The 18148-nt window shown below is 46.0% G+C and overlaps 3 protein-coding genes across 4 annotated transcripts in view; 2 read left to right on the top strand and 1 right to left on the bottom strand.

The window, feature by feature from the left end:
- The window catches only part of DPYSL2 (dihydropyrimidinase like 2), a 132324-nt gene extending 123483 nt beyond the window's left edge, over positions 1–8841 (bottom strand). The window contains exon 1 of the mRNA XM_004775083.3: positions 8464–8841. Coding sequence (XP_004775140.1) covers positions 8464–8817 — 354 coding nt within the window. The 5' untranslated portion in view covers positions 8818–8841. The remainder of the gene's footprint in view (positions 1–8463) is intronic.
- LOC123391560 (60S ribosomal protein L37a-like) lies at positions 3387–4337 on the top strand. Its single transcript, XM_045078360.1, has one exon. The coding sequence runs from the start codon at positions 3667–3669 to the stop codon at positions 3943–3945; it is 279 nt and encodes a 92-aa protein (XP_044934295.1). The 5' UTR covers positions 3387–3666; the 3' UTR covers positions 3946–4337.
- Positions 8842–9088: 247 nt separating the features above from the next.
- Positions 9089–16339, top strand: PNMA2 (PNMA family member 2). Of its 2 annotated transcripts, XM_013047169.2 has the most exons (4): positions 9089–9306; positions 11088–11123; positions 12242–12371; positions 12668–16339. In XM_013047169.2, exon 4 carries the CDS (start codon positions 13142–13144, stop codon positions 14234–14236), a length of 1095 nt encoding a protein of 364 aa, XP_012902623.1. In that variant the 5' UTR covers positions 9089–9306; positions 11088–11123; positions 12242–12371; positions 12668–13141; the 3' UTR covers positions 14237–16339. The 2 variants fall into 2 exon arrangements, with proteins under 2 accessions (XP_012902623.1, XP_012902622.1); XM_013047168.2 differs by lacking the exon at positions 11088–11123 and having other exon boundaries at positions 9090–9306.
- Positions 16340–18148: the final 1809 nt, after the last annotated feature.

The following is an 18148-nucleotide window of genomic DNA, read 5'->3' as shown; positions in this document are numbered from 1 at the left end:
AGATAGATAGATTGATTGATTGATTTATATTTATTACATATATAATTGAAGTTGAAAACTTGTGTGTATATATATTTATATAAAATACCAAATATGTGTGTGAATACACACAAAGGAAATAAATTTCTTTATATGAACAGGATCATGAAATAGATCAGACTTAGGTAGTACACAAAACACTCAAGAATACTGACCTATTGGAAATACTATTCTAAATGAATTTCAAAATTCCCATAAAGCAACGGAACTTAGTTACATAACTATCATTCCAAGAAATGAGGCCCTGGAACTTCTTCGCTAGATTTCAGTAGATCCAGTAGTTTTGAGAATAACTGGGAATAATAATAACACCAAAAGCGGAAGCAACAAAAGTAAAGACAGATAAATCAGGCTTCACCAAAATTAAAAACTTCTGTGCATCAAAAGGCACATATGAAGAAGATAAAAAAAAGAAAAAACAGCCCAAAGACTGGAAGGAAAATAGGGGTACCTGGGTGGCTCAGTCAGTTGAGCACCCAGCTCTTGGTTTTTCCACTCAGGTCATGATCTCAGGATCCTGAGGTAAAGCCCCCTGTGGGGCTCTGTGGTGCACTGAATGTGGAGCCTGCAATTTGGATTCTTTGATTTTGATCTTGATTCTTGGATTCTGCAATAAGATTCTTTCTGTTCCTCTCCATCTGCCCTACCCCCTGTTTGTGCACAGTCTCTCTAAAATAAATAAATAAATCTTAAAAAAAAATGGGAAACAATATTTGCAAATCACATATCTGATATTCAGAATATATAAAGAACTCGTAGGGCTGCCTGGCTGGCTAAGTCAGTTGAGCATGACCTTGGGATTGTGAATGTAAGACTCATGTTGGGTGTAGAGATTACGTAAAAATAAAATCTTAGAAAACAAACAAACGAACAAAAAAAACGACTCATACAATACAACAACAAAAGGACAAACAACTCCATTTGTTAAAAGTAGTAAAGCACTCGAATAGACATTCTTCCAAAGAAGGTATGCAAATGGACAACAAGCACATGAAAAGCTGCTCAGATTCTTGGTCATTGGGGAAATGCAAATCAAAACCACAATGAGATACCATTTCACAACCACTGGGGCAGCTATAATCCATAAAAGGGGGGAAACACTGTGTTGTGGAGGATGAGCAGAAAGAAATTGGAACCCTTGTACATTGCTGGTGGAAATGTAAAATGGAAGTAAAATTGTGAGAAACGGTCTGGCAGCTCCCCAAAAAGTTGAACACAGAATACCGTATGATCTAGAAGTTCTGTGCCTATGTGTATACCTAAAAGAACTGAAAACATATATTTAAACCAACACTTGCAGAAGAATGGTAACCATGATATTATTCATGAAAGCCAAAAAGTGGAAACAACCCAAATGTCCATAAACTGGTGAATGGATAAATGAAATGTGATATATACAAACAATGGAATAGTGTTCAGTGATGGAAAGGAACGAAGGACTGACACACGCCACTGCGAGGGTTCACCTTGAGACCGTTACAAGGAGTAAAAGAAACCAGACCTAAAAGGCCACATGTTGTAGGATGCCATGTATGCAAAATGTCCAGAACAGGTCAAATCCATGGAGACAGACATGGATTTGTGGTCGCCATAGGTTGCGGTGAGAGAGTATTGGGGAGTAGCTGCTTAATGCATACGGGGTTTCTTTTTGGAGCCATGAAATGTTCTGGAATTAAATGGTTGCACAAGACTGTGAATGTCCTAGAAGTCACTGAATTGTAGATGATAATGGTTTAAAGGAGTTTAAAGGAGAATTTGATGTTATATGAATTTTATCTCAATGTTGAAAAAAAAAAAAAACCCAACAAAACAAAACAAAGGAAGAACAGCCGGGGACAGCATCACTTTCTTTAGAGCCTTTGGTGGAAATGAGAGGAGTCTTGGAGGTCAAGGCCCCGCCTGATGACAGCTCAGGTTAGGTGACTGTGCAGATGGCTCAGCTAGTGAACAAGAGCCAGGACTATGGGCTGGGTTTCCTGACTCCTACTTCGGAGTTCTTTCTGCTGGAGAGCTGCCTCGAAATCAGAGACCGGGCAAGCAGTCGATACACGTCTCAGAAACACACCCCAAGCCACCACCTTCAAGACCAGATGCTTCCCCTTCAAAGCACTATTTGCATGCAGCTCTTGGCCTATGCTACCAGCCTTTGCCCCAGGCTGCAGCCAACCAAATTCAAGTGTCCATCAGCCCATCTGCCAATGTTTTTATTGATGGCTCCCTCGTTATTTGCTTGTAGTTCATGATTTACATCCAGTGGAAAAATCACATTGTCATCACATTGCTCTCATCTTAGAAAAGCATGTCATTCACACTGTCAGATTGGGTCTCTGTCCCAGTGATATCTGAAGACATTTCTTGGGTTAAAAAAAAAAAATGATGGACAGAATATCAGCAGGTTAGGGCACATTCATAAAGACAGATCAGCAGTCCTTTTTACAAATGGCTTTACAGAGTACACCGCAAAACAGAAAACAAACAAAGGTAGGCACTCAGAACTATTTTGTAATAGTTAATTCTTTGGAGATAAAATGACAAAAGAATAATTAATAAAGAAAGCAATTCAGTACATCATAATGATTAAAAGACTATTTAGTCACATGGACCTGGGTTCAAATTCTACTTTTGGTTATCAAGTTGCTTTGCAAGTTTCTTTTACCTTCAGACATTTCTTTTGCAAAATAAGGGTAACAGTAGCACCTACTCAATAGAATTACCTTAGGATTAATAAGATAGCACACATAAAGCATTGAGCACAGAGCCAACCCCATAGAACATACAACGTTTGATGGGATACAGAATATTTTGCCTGCAAAACTAAATTGTACATTTAAGCTCTCTAACTATCTCTGGCAGTGGATGGAATAGTGCAAGAAGTATGGCCCTGATGGGCACCTGGGTGGCACAGTCGGTTGAGCATCCAGCTCTCGATTTTAGCTTATGTCATGATCTCAGGGTTGTGGGATCAAGCCCCATGTCAGGCTCACACTCAGCATGGACTCTGCTTGTCCTTCTCCCTTTGCCCCTCCTCCCCCACACCCTCTCTCTCCTATCTCAAATAAATAAATAAAATCTTAAAAAAAAAAAAAAAGAAGAAGAAGTATGGCACTGAGTCAAGTTCAGATCCTAGGTCATACATTAACTACAGAGCAAGACCTTGGGGGTGGTCAGTAAATATCACTAAATCTCAGTGTCATTTATAAAAAGGGAAAATGCCTATATCAGAAGGTGTTGAGGTAAGTTTCAAAATAATATATTCTACACATTCTAAAATATAGGATCTAGAATATAAACATACATTCTAGAATTATATAATGTTACCAAAATAACAAGATTTTACTGGTACAGGACTGCAGTGGGACTGGGCAGTCAGAGGCCTCCAAACTCACCCTGAAACCATCACAATAATTCTGTGGGATGAAGCATAATTTTTCTGGGCATCACTTTCTCCACTGTTAGAATGAGGTGATTAAATAATCATTAGGTCTCTTTCAAGCTCTACTATCCAATGGCAGTGTACGTTCAACCCCATGGTCAATTCTGACTCTCCCAAGAAAGGAGAAAGGGGCACTGGCACCAAAGGACCCCACAAGAAAAGCCTCTCTGGGCTCAGACCTAGTAGGCAGCAACATGGCTCGACACACCAAGAAGGTTGGAGTCATAGGTAAATACAGAACCCATTATGATGCTTCCCTCAGGAAAATGGCAAAGAGGAGTGAAATAAGCCAGCAAGCCAAATACACTTGCTCCTTCTGTGGCAAAACCAAGACAAAAAGAGGAGCTGTGGGGATCTGGCTCTGTGGCTCCTGCATGGAAACCATTGCTGGTGGCCCCTGGACCCGCAACACCACTTCTGCCCTCACAGTAAACTCTGCCATCAGAGTACTGAAGAAGTTGAAAGACCAGTAGAAGCTCCACCATTTGAAACACTGCTAGCCTATAATAAATGGGTTAATTTATGTAACAAAAAAGAAAAGAAAAAAGAAAAAAGAGCCTATCTTTACCACGGGTAGGAAAATGCCCAGCCAACTCCTGATTCCCATGAGTTTATGAACTATGGGGCATTCAACCAGATGTTGCCATTGGACCTTCAATGACAGCAATTTTCTTCTCCACCTTTGAGCCACAAGGGAGACAGATGATAGAGGCTGTTTAGCTGGTGAGAGTTTTCTTCTATTCAGGTCTCTGGCTGGAAGAGTCTATTTCATTCCCAGTGTAACCCTTCTTACTTCCTCCCACAATTAATTGATTGCAAAATTATTAATTGTGCCACAAATTTTCAGTCATCAATGTCTTATTAAAATTTAACAAATTATATTATTCAACCTTTGAAAAAGAAAGAAATCTTGTCACAGGCTAGAACATGGTTTATAATCTTAAGGACATTATGCTAAGTGATGTAAGCCAGTCACAGGAAGATAAATGCTGTACAATTCCACTTATAGGAGGTATCTAGAGTAGTCAAGTCCATAGAGACAGAAAGTAAAATGGTTGATACCAGGACCTGGGGGGGAGGGGATATGGGAGTTAGTGTTTAATGGGCACAGAGTTCAGTTTTAAAAAGGAAAGGTTCTGGAGTCTGATTACACAACAATAGGAGTGTACTTACACTACTGAATTGTATATTTAAAAATGATCAATATAAACTGTATGTTATGTGTTTTTCATCACAATGATTTTTTTAGTTATGGATTACCACCATTTCTTTCTCTTCCCTTTGTTCCCTGATGGGTCTTGGGCTTTTTGGAATACTGAACATACAAATGTTCATATTTATGTCTCCTCTTTTGAAACAATGTGGCCGCTACAGTATCAAATGAATGCCCTTGTTCATGGCTTCTAGCCAAAGCTCTACCACATATCTGGCTAACTAAATGTTCATTTTGTTGAATAGGCTAGCCTACTATCAAACACGTATCTCTGGGGGTAACCTACATATCAGTCATTCACATAACAGACAGAAGCCTTCAATCACTGGGATGTCTTTCTAACTAAGATAAACACAAGGAACGGATTTTTGAATGGGAGGTGAGGGCAAAGGAGAAGAGTGATTTCAGAACTTGTTTTGGAGGAAGAAAGACCTAGAATGGGCATCAGCATCAGGATGGGGTAAGAGTGGCCTTGAATAGCAAGAAGGCAGCATGGTCACTGGGCACCAGGGGCTGTGAGTTATCAGCTTGGAGAGGGGATGAGGGGAGACACAATGGCAGGGAATATCAAAAAACATTTTACAGATCTGGGAATTTTATCAAGTTCAGTGGAACTCCTATATAGTTTACTCACTGGCACCCGCCCTGCAGAAATGGAGAATCACTCCCCAGCCACATGGGTTTGCTGTGGGAAGAAGAGCCTGCGAACTTTGGAAGAAAGGCTCATGATTCCGCATTCCTGGTTAAACTGTGTCTGAGGGAGAATAAAAGGAATTCTTAAGAGGAAGGGAGGAGGCTGAGGGACCTCTGGGCACCAGAAAGGGGTAATTGGGCCAATAGTATGGCCTTTCTGCTCTCTTCCAAGAGGCTCAGAGTCCTTCACAGATGGTAACCAACCTAACCTCACTGTAGCTCAAAGAGGAACTTGCCAAGGACACAAAGGAAAAGAGTAAAGAGGTAGCTTTCCTCAGTCATATTCACTACACTGGCTTTTCCCTTCACCAAAACCTAATATCCCAGCTGGAGCCACACCCATTTTTTCTGATGATTACCTGCTAAGCACCTGTAAATGCAAATGTAGACACCAGTCTCCCACAAGCTGCATGGTATATGGGTTGAGGAAGCCTGTTCCCTCCTTTCCCAAAGCCTTGCTAGAGAACAGCAGACCCCCCTACAATAGGTGGACAAAGCCACTTCTGACCAACCTATATTCATTAACAATACCTATAAATACAGATTCAGGGGAGGACATAGGTGCAAATCAGGGACCCCAGGGCCCACTCACTCTAGTTCTCCTCCTGTTTCTGTCCCAAGGCTTCAGAAAGGAATGCACTGAGAGATTGGCAGTCATGTTTCTCATTAGCAGAAAATTAAGTGATGGTTACTCAAGTCAATCAAAATGGTGGGCCCAACTTTGGTGTGCCTTTGAAAATCACTATTGTTACACACACATACCCCAAATACCTTTTCTCTCTTGTATAGACGAAATATTCAACCACTGTAAGTACTGATCCCAGTAAGTGCTCTTAGTCATGAATGAAACCAACCCCCCAGGATTGGTTCCCTTATGTGATAAGGCAAGATTGAATGAAAATTCATTGAAGGCTGCAGAAAAACCAAGCAGAATCATCCTCTGTTGCTAATAATTGGGCAACTAAAGCAAATGTGATTTTGCAGAGGCTAAAAGTAGCTGGGGTTCCGATTGTGTATTTCCTCTTCAAATCTCCCCCTCCATACACTTTAGGTTTATAATTTCAAATGTCTATTAAAATCAGGGAGTGTTCATACAAGAAGCTGATGATCAAACATCTAAGCTTCCAGATGGACAGGAAAAGAGATGTATTATTCAACCTAATGAAACTCTTCCTTTGAAACCCGAGTTTTAATTCACTGCGATGGGTGGCCATTCTCAAACTCTGCCCCCTAATCTGCCATTTTAAAAATAATCCCTTCCTTACCTCAAAGAATTTTTCTGTTCCCTTTAAGAAATTAGGATTACCAGCACAATTTGTTAAAGATGAGGATACTCGCACAACCATGATGCTATATGATCATGGTTTGGCCCTCATCCAATGTGTTCGCGTGGGAAAGTATTTCACACTCCCTCACATTTCAATATTAGTTACATTTTTTAAAACTTTTGCTTCAATTGTCTGATCACTTGAATTCAGGTGAGTTTTCTGGATTAAGTTCTTTGGGCTGACTCATAGTGAAATACAGGTATCAGGTACCCCCTATATGGAATAAATCAGAGGACAAAGCTGGGAGAGGAGGAATCAACTAAGTAATTAATTGTCCCACCTTTTGAAAATGACAGTAAATGGTTTATCTTTCCTAGAATTTGTGCAATAAAAGTTGAAAGCTGTGCCAAAACTATGCCGTGTCAGGAAACAGTAACGTGTTCTGGCCATTATAACCAACTCTTTGATTGTCTTCCATGCATCCACTGTAAGCTAACAGCCTGAATACTAAATAAATGCTGGTGGAATCAGGGAATATGTATAGACCACTCCCAACTACTCTGAAAGCCCCTTCAGAAGAAATCACCTTGAACTTTTTATAGCTAACCTTCTCCCTGCCCCACAAGGCAAGGCACACAATGGGTATTCAATAATCAATCATTGACTGATTTCTCCTCTTCACCAGTAGGCATGGTAGAGAAACAGCAAACAAGTGTTAAAACATTTCACAGTGTAATCTATCGGTGGAGAAATTAGGGATGTGGGGGAAAATGCACAAGTATGAAGGTCACCCTGATAAAGAAAAAAAAAAATGTGTGAGGAGACCACGGCACTTAAAATGCACACTGCTCACCATAGCCAGAGATAACGGATATTTTCTAAATTCAAGGTTCGCAAATTGGTCTTCTTTGTTTCTCCATTAACACGGTACAGGGGGTCTAGTCCATCTTTGGCCATCTATTCAAAATGAAAGGGATTTTCCCCTTTTCTTTTCTTTTCACCCTTTGAACATAATCCACTAAGTCTCCATTCCCAAAGCACCTCCCAAATAGCGGCGAGGGGGAGCACTCTGGGAAGCCCTTGCTGAGAGACTTAGCGGAACTTTGTTCCCCACATGGGCTATTTGGAGCGTCTCGGGTTCCTTGGGTGACTCCACAGCCTCCCTCGTTTCACGCGGCGAACAGGAGTAGGGCGAGGAGAGCCTCCCAGGCGGTCCGCGGAGGCGCTGACCATGGTCCTGGCCTCGGAGCTCCGGACGCGAGCGCCGAGGGCGCCTGAGGGGGTATCGTGGGAGAGGGCGCAGGGCGCGGCGGGGAGCGGCTGTCCAAGCCCCCGCCCCTCCCGAACCCGCGGAGCCTTCGGGCCTGCACGCTAACCCTTCACTGCACGCTCCGAGATGCATCAAAAAAGGGTGGGGCACCCAGCCACAACTGCAATCGGAAGCCGCCCGGAAGGATTTAAGAAGAATGGAATCGGTTCAACCCTCCCCCACACCACCATACGACCCCCAACCGGGCATCGGCATCGGTTCATCCTTTACTCCCACCCCCCACCTACCAGGCCCAGGGAGGAGCGGGCAGCCTTTGTGGGCGCACAGCCGCCCACCGCCGCGCCCGAGCCTCTCTGCACCCTGTACGTATAAGGGGCAAGTAGGGCGGGGTGCACGTATAGATTTGAGGATGCAATATTCAAGTGAGTCAGGACGATGGGCACGCTGGGATCCTCGGTTCTCCACCGAGCTGGAAGGAAGCCTAGGGAGGAGAGACCCCACGTCTGGTACTGCGTCTCGAACACCCCCTCCCCGCCCCCATACCAACCTGGTCGTAGATGTTCTGCAAGGCTTCCTTGCCCGAGGCCCGCCGGATCTCCACCTTCCGGCTCGATTCAACAGATGGCTCCCCGCCGGCGCGCCGGCCCTGCCGGGAGTACGGCGGTTGCGGGTCGGGGCCCAAGTGGGCGACGTCCCGCTGCTGAGCCACCACCTGCCCCGAGCCCCGGCCCACAGACAACGAGTCGAAGTCGATGGTCTTGTTCTCGGAGGACCCTTCCACCGGGCAGAACATGCCACAGAATTTCTGCCGGGGCTTGGGGCTGCCTGAGCCCAGGTTTTTAAAAAAGGCAGGGACTTCTTCGTCCTCTGCGGGCTTCCCGGATTGCTTCCTCTCAGCCATGGCGCGGGAGCTCGGGGAGGGTCCTCTCCGTCCGTCCGTCTGCCGGTCGCTAAATCGGTCTCTCTGTGAACAAACCCCCTGGCTGCCGCGAGGCTGCCGCTCTCTGCCTACCGCAAGGTGTACAGAAAGGAAGGAGGGCTGGCGAGCGAGCGACCCACCCCTCCCGGTCCCTCCCTCTGACCCCGCTTTCTCCCCTCCCTGCCCACGCCCCCCGTCGCCGCGCCAGCTCCCGCGAGCAGCAAAGTTGGGTCTGGGAGGGCTGCCGCTGCGGCAGCGGGAGCAGAGAGGCGACCAGTTCCAGGCAGCGGCAGGAGGAGGGAGGCGCGGGCGGGGCGGGGGCGGGGCCTGGCGCAGGGAAGGGGAGCGGAGCGCAGCGGAGGGAGGAGAGGGCCGGGCCTCCAAGAGTCCCGCGCTCCGGAAGTGAAGCCTCCAGACCACCAGCTAATGGATGCGGAGCCGCAGGGCCTGCTGACCGCTTTCCAGGCCAGGGTAAGTATGGGGCAGGGTACGCAGGGCCGAAGACTCGAGGGCGCAGCCCCTGACCTCTGCGCCCCTCTCCCCCACCTGCCTGGCCCAGCAGTCTCTCCCCCTACCGCATTGCAGCGGTGGGCCAGGGGCAAGGGTCCACTAGAGAGAGGGCTTCCTCCACTTTACCCAGGGTGTAAGCTGATGGATGGGGAAAAGGGGACGAACCGACTGACGCCTGGACACCCGGGGAGGGAGGAAGGGGCAGCACTGACGGTGGGGAAGGGATGGCGCAGACTGTATGAAGAGGTTGGTGCCTTACGATGTACAGGATACGAAACCTGGTTACCCGCGGGCCTTGGTGGGCTCTGCAGTGATTGAAACGAATCACTCACCGCACCCACAGTGGTGGGGGGCGCCTAGCCTGGCGGGGAGAAATGCAGAAGGGCGTAGCAAACGCGGCGGGCGGTGTGTGTGTGTGTGTGTGTGTGTGTGTGTGTGTAAAGACAGGTCTGCGCGCCGTGGGAGTTTAGCAAAAAGTGCAGTCTGCAAATTCTGGCACCGAAGGGCAAGTTGTAGTAAGAGTGGGATGAGATCTGTTCTATTGCCCAAAGGCGTCAAGTACAGTAACTGCGCCACTGCATCAAGAAGGACCCAGGAGACTGTCTTGATTTGGTATCTTCCGCCCCTCCTTCTTTGCCAAAAAAGAGGGTAAGACGCAGATTGAAGCCCACTCCCCAAGTCCCCAGCCCTCGGCGCCCAGAGTGCCCCGCCTCGATCCCCCGCCCGCGTTGCGCACTGCGCCAGAGCCGCGGGGTTTCCCAGGTTGCCAGACGCCAAGTGCCTGGGATGTAAAGTGCGTGCGTGCGAGTCCAGTGGTGGGGTAGGAGATGGGTTGCAGTCTGTGATGGTGCCTTGAATTGTGTGAGGCCACGCGGAGGAAAGGTGTGTGGACTTGGTGTGCACGTGCAGCTAAACCAGCCACAGCTACTGGGTTGGTGGGCATACAAGGGACATTTTGATTTGTTCCAGTAACGCGGTTTCTGAGAATCCTTCATTGCTTTTTCCTGTCCCCACGTCTTTTCCATGTATCAATCCCTGCCTCTGGTCGATTACAGCCCCGCCCCTCTTTCCATAGTGGCAAAATCCTGCAGGAAAGATGCCCATCTTTTGGCTGCTGGAGAGGGAGATCTGGGCATGCTCAGTAACAGGGTGGGTTTGGGTTAGGAGAAGCTGTATACCGCAAGACCGTCGCGCAGTGTAGTGCGACCAAGGATCCATTCCCATTGTCAGCCCTTGCGCCTGGAAGGATAAGTTCAGATACCTCCCTGCCCCACCCCTCATGGTGAGGGACAGTTTGGAGAATGGAATTAAATTTGGAGAACAACCAGTGACAGTTTGAAGACTAGCCCACCATTACAGGTGGGAAGGAGGACCCGGCTGAGAACAGGAGACTGCAAGAGGGGAAAAATATTTGTGTGGAGGGGCCCAAGAGAACCAGAGGCAGACATTTGTACTTTGCACCCAATGTGCGTCGGATTTGAATAAAGTGCTTCCACAGAAATTACATCATTTCCTACCCAGAGCAAGCCCATGTGAGGAGTGCTTTTATCATCACCTATTTCCAGAGCAGGAAACAGATTCAGAGAGAGTGAGGCACTTTGACCAAGGTCACTATCTAGCTAAATGATCCAACAATCACAGGTGAATATCTGATTCCTTTTCCAATGTATCCCATCTTTATGTGAGAAAATACAAGATTTTTACTTTTTTTTTTTTTTCATGTCCAAATATTTCCATTACAGGTAGAGATCATCTTTGGAAAAAGCCGCTGGCCAAAGGTAGCTTAACCTCAACATGGCCTTTATTATGTAGACCTTGGAGATGTTTCTTCCTGGGCAGTTGATACCTTTATACAGTTCCTATTTCCTCTAAATATTATGAGGAGAGAAAGGTTAACCCTCATATCTTAGAAGGGAAAGTATGGCACGGAGAAACTCAGATCCTTGGGGCTGCTGGCTGGGGATTCAGATCCAGCATTTTGCCCTCCTGGCCCTCTGGCACATGCCATGCCTTCAGCACCTTCCAGAAGGACTCAGAAAATGTGCCTGTGGCGGGAACAGCTGCCACCATAGTTGTGGGCTGACATCTGTGGCATACGGACCCCATTTGGACTGATGGGGATGTTTCAGGCCTACAGGAGGATATTCGTAGCCCCATAACACACAGCACATGGCAGTAAGTGGGAGAGGGTAGGAACTCTTCCCTCCTATATCCCCTGGTCTCCACCACTCTCCACACATGTGCTTCCTGTTTTTCTTTTTCCTCCAATGACCCGTTCACACTTACATGTAATGAAGCATTTTTAACATTTATAGCAAAAGAAACACCTAGTTGTGCATTTGCAAAGTCTGCCCACACATAACAAAAGAGAATTCATAATTCCAAGTTTAACATATTTGGTTCTGAGATTTTTTTTTTTTTTTTTGTTAAACCTAGGGACACCTGGGTGGCTCAGTTGCTTAAGCCTCTGCCTTTGGCTCAGATTGTGATTCCAGGGTTCTGAGATGGAACCCCGCTTTGGGCTCCTTGCTCAGTGGGGGTTCTGCTTCTCCCTCTCCCTCTGCTCCTGCTTGTTCTCTCTTTCTCACTTGTTCTTTCTCTCTCTCAAATAAATAAATTAAATCTTTTAAAAAATGGTTAATCTATACTAAATCATTACGCCTATAGTATAGTATGGTATGGTATATATGTTAAATTATTATACCTATATTAAGTTGGTTTTAAATGTTTGAGTGATTAATTGGATTTTTTAGTCAAAGAAATGGGGCAACTCCGTATTGTTTAGTAGACTTAATTATATTGTAAAGGATTGTTATTTTTAAAATAAGTTCATTAGCAGTCATCACTGGATATCATCAAGCCATAAATATATATTGTTGTTATTTATGTGTAACAGGGCAGCTTGGCTTGGCTGGAGCTAAGAAGGACCCAGACACACCATTGTGTGGAGATGGGTGACACCTTCCTTTTCTAGAAGCTACTAAATAAGCTCGTGACTCTCATGAACAACTGGAACACATACACAGGTATCTAGCCATATCTAATTTCATTCTTCACATGGGGGAAAATCTTGAGTCCTGTCTTCAACCATGGCTCAGACATTAATTGGCATGCCTGATGAGCAAATGATGGGGAAGCCAGATTGCAGGAGGGTCCCCCAAGAGAAAAAATAGAAAGTCACTCTAAGCAAAGAAGAGGTCTGACAGAGTGGGGCAGATGATACAGAGCCCCTGGTCTACCCCCACTTGAATCCCGAACCAAAGCACAATGCTCCCCCAGGGAGGAGAGAGCTGTGTGATAAAACTGACCATTGTTTTACTAGGAGTCCAAGCCACCTTGCTGGGACACTTCTCTTCGAGATCACTGGGCACCCGAGTGGAGGCCTTTCCCAGTGGCTAGCGAGAGCAGCTCTTGCAGGTGGCTGGGGCGTTGGAGAAGGGTCAACACCACCACGTGGCTGCTAGCGTCTGGGAGAGAGCCACAGCAGCCCCTGGACAGCAGAGCCACAGGGAGTGGCGCAGGCATTACCGAGATACCCAACCAGGCATCTTGGCTCAGGTCTAGAGACAGAACTGGCAGTGAACTGGCAGTGCTGTGTTCTTACCACTACACCGTAAGAGTAAGGGTTATTGGTCCCCAAGACTTGGGGACTACTGGGGGAGTGGCCTAGGACCCATTCACGGGGGAAGTAGAAGTTCAGGAGCTCACCCAGGATATTCGGAGTCCTACTGCAGCGTGTATCTGCACCACAAAGGAGTTGGTAGCCGTAGAGTTAGAGCAAGCGAATACTGGGACCATGGCACTGGCCCTGTTGGAGGACTGGTGCAGGATCATGAGTGTGGATGAACAGAAGTCCCTGATGGTTATGGGGATACCAGTGGACTGTAATGAGACTGAGATTCAGGAGGTCCTCCAGGAGACTTTGAAGTCTCTGGGCAGGTATAGACTGCTTGGCAAAATATTCAGGAAGCAGGAGAATGCCAATGCTGTCTTACTAGAGCTTATGGAAGATACTGACGTCTCGGTGATCCCCAGTGAGGTTCAGGGAAAGGGGGGGATCTGGAAAGTAGTCTTTAAGACCCCTAACCAGGATACGGAATTTCTTGAACGACTGAACCTATTTCTGGAAAAAGAGGGGCAGACAGTCTCGGGGATGTTCCGGGCCCTCGGGCATGAGGGAGTGGCTCCGGCCACTGCGCCGTGCGTATCGCCAGAGTTATTGGCGCATTGGTTGGGACAGGCGATGGCACATGCCCCGCAGCCTCTGCTGCCCATGAGATACCGGAAACTGAGAGTGTTCTCAGGGAGTGCCGTGCCTGCTCCCGAGGAAGAGCCCTTTGAAATCTGGTTGGAACAAGCCACTGAGATCGTCAAAGAGTGGCCGGTAGCGGAGGCGGAAAAGAAAAGGTGGTTGATGGAAAGCCTGCGCGGCCCTGCCCTGGACCTCATGCACATAGTGCAGGCAGACAACGCAGCCATCAGCGTGGAAGAGTGTTTGGAGGCGTTTAAGCAAGTGTTCGGAAGCCTGGAGAGCCGCAGGACCTCCCAGGTGAAGTACCTGAAGACCTATCAGGAGGAGGGAGAGAAGGTCTCAGCCTATGTGTTGCGGCTAGAAACCCTGCTCCGGCGAGCGGTGGAGAAAAGAGCCATCCCCAGGAATATCGCAGACCAGGTACGCCTGGAGCAGGTGATGGCGGGAGCCAACCTCAGTGAGGTCCTTTGGTGCAGGCTGAGGGAGCTGAAGGATCAGGGCCCGCCTCCCAGCTTTCTTGAGCTAATGAAGGTAATCCGGGAGGAAGAAGAGGAAGAGGCCTCTTTTGAAAACGAGAATACTGAAGAGCCCGATGAAGGGGATGGCTATGGCCGCTGGGATCAGGAGGCAGACGACTAAAACTGAGCTCAGCACAGGATCCACGGCCAGCGCGCCTAGGGACATTCGCTTTATCCAGCTGAGACCGGGCTGAGTCGCTCTTTTTGTCATTGAATGTATGCAACTGAAATCGAGGCTTGGAGCCAGGTCTTAATGCTTCCCTCTCAGAAAGAAATTATCCGAGAGTTTCTTGGACCCTGCATGAATGATGAGAAGAAACACCGGATTCAATTCCCAATATGAGCTAGGAAGCCTGAAGGACTCTGAGGCACTTGTCTCCCAAACAGACCAAAGTTTACCCCAACGTAAAAAAAAAAAAAGAAACGATGTGAAGAAAAAAACATCTTTTGTAATTTATTTAAAAATAGAAGCTCTTGGACTTGTCAGGTGATTTTCCTTCTCAAATCAGCACCTTCTCTCGGAGTGCCTAGCAGTGTGAGGCGCTGGTCAAGGAGGTCAGGATCCTAAACAGGGAATGGGTGGTGCTTTCAGGGAGCTTACCACCTCCTTGAGGATGTGGCCTCGGTGGCGGTGTGGGAGAAGCTAAATAACCATGTGTAAATAAGTCACCATACCAGTAGACACACCATTGCCAAATAAATACAACCACCCTCCCCTATGATGTTTCTTTTCTTTACTTGGGATGCACTCCTCCACTTCTCCGCTAGATGGCAGAGGGACAGTTCCAGGCACTGTGTTAGGTCCCGAAGGCACAGATGACTCAGCCTAATCTTTGCTTGCAAGAGATCTGCAGTGTGCCAGACACCTTTGAGAAAGAGTGGACATTATGGGAAAACATGCTAGAGAGGGAGGATTGGATTTAGTGAGCTGACCTTTCTGATAAGAGAAGATTTTTATTGGCAACAAAGGGGATGGAGGAGAGGAAAGAAGCTCATTTATTGAGGGTCTGTTATGTCCCAGGAGTTTCACATGTATCTATTGTATTTATTGTACACAGCAATCCCAGTACGCTACCGTTTTGCCTTTTTTGAAAGAGAAGACGAAGCTCAGATGAGTTAAGTGGTCTCCTCAGTATCGAAATAATAACAATTGGTTATTAAGAGCTGAGATAGAAGTCTGGAACTTTCTGTCTCTTAGTAATCCTCTGGCCACTGCCATTGTGATTTTCAAGTTGCGCTCCATAGTTCTGCAGAGATTTTTCAGGAGTTCCATCTTTAAAATGTATTTTGAAGTCTTCACATCTCTACTGAAAAACAGGTAGATTCAAGCTGTGTTGATATACAAATGTCCTCACACTGGCATTCACCCACAGGCTCCCTGATGTTTCCAGAGGGACCTCGTGCAGACCTTGGAAGTAACATTTTGTTGTGATATCTGAGCGCATATCTGGACTTCTCTCAATTGCTCAAAGATTAAAGAAGTTATGGCACCTCACAGGTTTTTAAATCATATCCATGCATGCCCTGTGATGCAATGTGTGCTTGGAGAGCACAAATAAGCACCATTCAGTTAAATACTAGTTGATAGATAGTATCATGGTAGCTTTTTTAATACAAAAATCACTTTTCTTAACAAGAAAATGGGAACATAATAGAATAGGGTTGATGTTAGGCTCCAATGATGTAATGCCTTTGAATCACTTAGCATGATGTCTGGAACATAGAAAGCCTTCAATAAGGCTTAAGACTCCTGATTTTCATGATACTTATTGTATGTTTAACGCATGCTGTCTTTATTGTTCTAACAGTGCTGCGGTAACAAGTAAATATGTAATCTGTCAGTCAAGTTGTGACCACACTGCATTGGAAACCATTTTAACTCCCCTGGTACATTTGAGTGCTTGTTGTCTATTATCTTTGTGATAAGTATGCCAGCAGCTGTTGATTCTTGTTAGTGATTTGACTTGAAACAATAAATTATTCTTTCTGATGGTGGATAATTTTAATGGAAGAATATCCTGAGATCATAAGAGAAGCATTTTTTTTAAAAGGTACCATTTGTGATAATTTCTAAGTTACAGTTTTTCAATACTGTTCAACCAAATACACCCTGATTTCAGGTTTTTTGTATTCATGAAAATGGCTTCATTGTGTTCAGTTATCGACCGTATACAAAGTCATGTTGTAAACATGAAGTTATAAAATAAATGTATGCTAATAAAATTCTGAGGTTTTTTGTTTCATGTATTGTGATTCAGTGTTAGCTGTTGCTTGAAGAAGGGGTTAGAAAATCAAACCAAAGCCAAAAGATCTTGAACTCTTCTAGATAGGAAAACCTGAGAGCCACGTGCTGGAATAAGGGTACTTGAGCTTTGTCTCCAGGGATGAAAGAGGGTGCAGTATACCCATCATCAACTTCCCTTTTAAATTCCATAGAAACAACAGATGGAGGCCTGTTCCCTCAGAGACCTCAAACTCATTTTCTTGGTCAAGTTCTGTACAGATAAATTCTCCATATCTATTCTGCCAAGAGTGAAATGACCTAGAAATAAAACATTTCATCTTTTGGATGAAGTTGTTTTCTTTTTACCTTGCAGACATGTAGAAGGAACATTCCTCTTGCCATAGGCCTTCTAGAAATTTTTTTCTCTTCCGCTTTTCTGCAGTGCGGTGAGGGAGGATTCATCCCTGGGCTATACACAGTGCAGAGCAGCATATTACAAGATGAGTGTCCCGAGGAATGCCCAACACCGTCTCCCAATCATTTGAGCAAAAAACCTCATAAAAAATTGGCTGCACTCTGTACTCACTATGTCTCCAGTCCTGACTCTTGGACATTGAGACCTCCAAGATTACTTAGCACACTGCCGAAGACAACTTTTCACCATGGCCATCAGCTTTTTCAGGCCTTAGGGTCATCTGACATCTCCACTGCACCAACCAGTAGTGCCAAACCTCACATCCTATTGTCATCTGCCGTCCATCCCAAATGCAAGATTCTGATCATCAGTCTCATCTTTGCTCTCCTGTCCACGCTGCACTGTGTTTCCTCGCAGTGCTGATCTTCAAGGTCATCCAGTATGCCTTCCTGATACTCATGATGTCCTAGACAAACTAGCCTATATCATCAGAGACCTTGCAAAATTCCCTGGCACCATATTCCTTCACTGAACTCTGGTCCTCCTGGTAGCCTGCTGCCCTCATGTCTCTTGAGTGGAAGCTGCTCTGTCTCCCACCTCAGGAAAGATTGGAAAGTGCTGGCGGGGCTTCTTTTAGTTCACCATCATTACCTTCCCACTTGCAAATGCATTTCCTGGCATAACTGACTCCCTCTGCCCCACACTTGCTGTAGGTCAGTCCTGGCAGCCTAGACAGAGGATTGGCAAAGCAAACTGACGTGGGAAGAGCCTATTTAGGATGGCACCTGGCCAGATGTTATCTCTAGCAAGAAAAAGTAGGAAGAGAAAGAAAATGAATGTAAGCCATATCTAAGGGAGTCCTCCAAGTCAAGACCAGGAAAGCAAAGATGGTTAGAAGCTAGAGTTTCAAGGAATGGAGCCTGACATGAAACATAGAAGTGAAGTAAGAGGATCTGAGACAGTCTTGTCAAGTACACTCAGAGATCATTTTTTTGTTGACCATCAGCATAACCTTTGAATGGTCTAAAGACTCATGATCAGAGCAGACATCTCTCCGAACTCCTTTCTTTCAGGATGGGCCAGGAGCTCCTCAAATTAACTCAGGGAAGACTTCTACTCATTTGGAAGTCTCTTGGGGTGCAAGATGGTGTCCAGAGATGGGCTTCCTAGAAACAGCCTCCCCATGGTAGCAGGCTCTGGATTTGTCCTTGGTCCTGACCTGCATTACACAGCCTTCTGCTGTACCCAAGTGGCCCTTGGTATCCCAGAGAACATTTTCTTAAAAACTAGAGTAACTCTAGAAGTGGATGCCAAAATCAATTCGATCATAAGAAAAAATGGTGTAGGATTTCTATCTGTCTTTCAGGACACCAGCTGGAGCTGCCCATTAATTG

Source organism: Mustela putorius, unplaced genomic scaffold (assembly GCF_011764305.1).
Source record: "Mustela putorius furo isolate JIRA1106 unplaced genomic scaffold, ASM1176430v1.1 tig00000242_pilon_pilon_pilon, whole genome shotgun sequence".
NCBI classification, from domain to species: Eukaryota; Metazoa; Chordata; class Mammalia; order Carnivora; family Mustelidae; genus Mustela; species Mustela putorius.
This window is presented reverse-complemented; position numbering and strand designations above follow the sequence as displayed.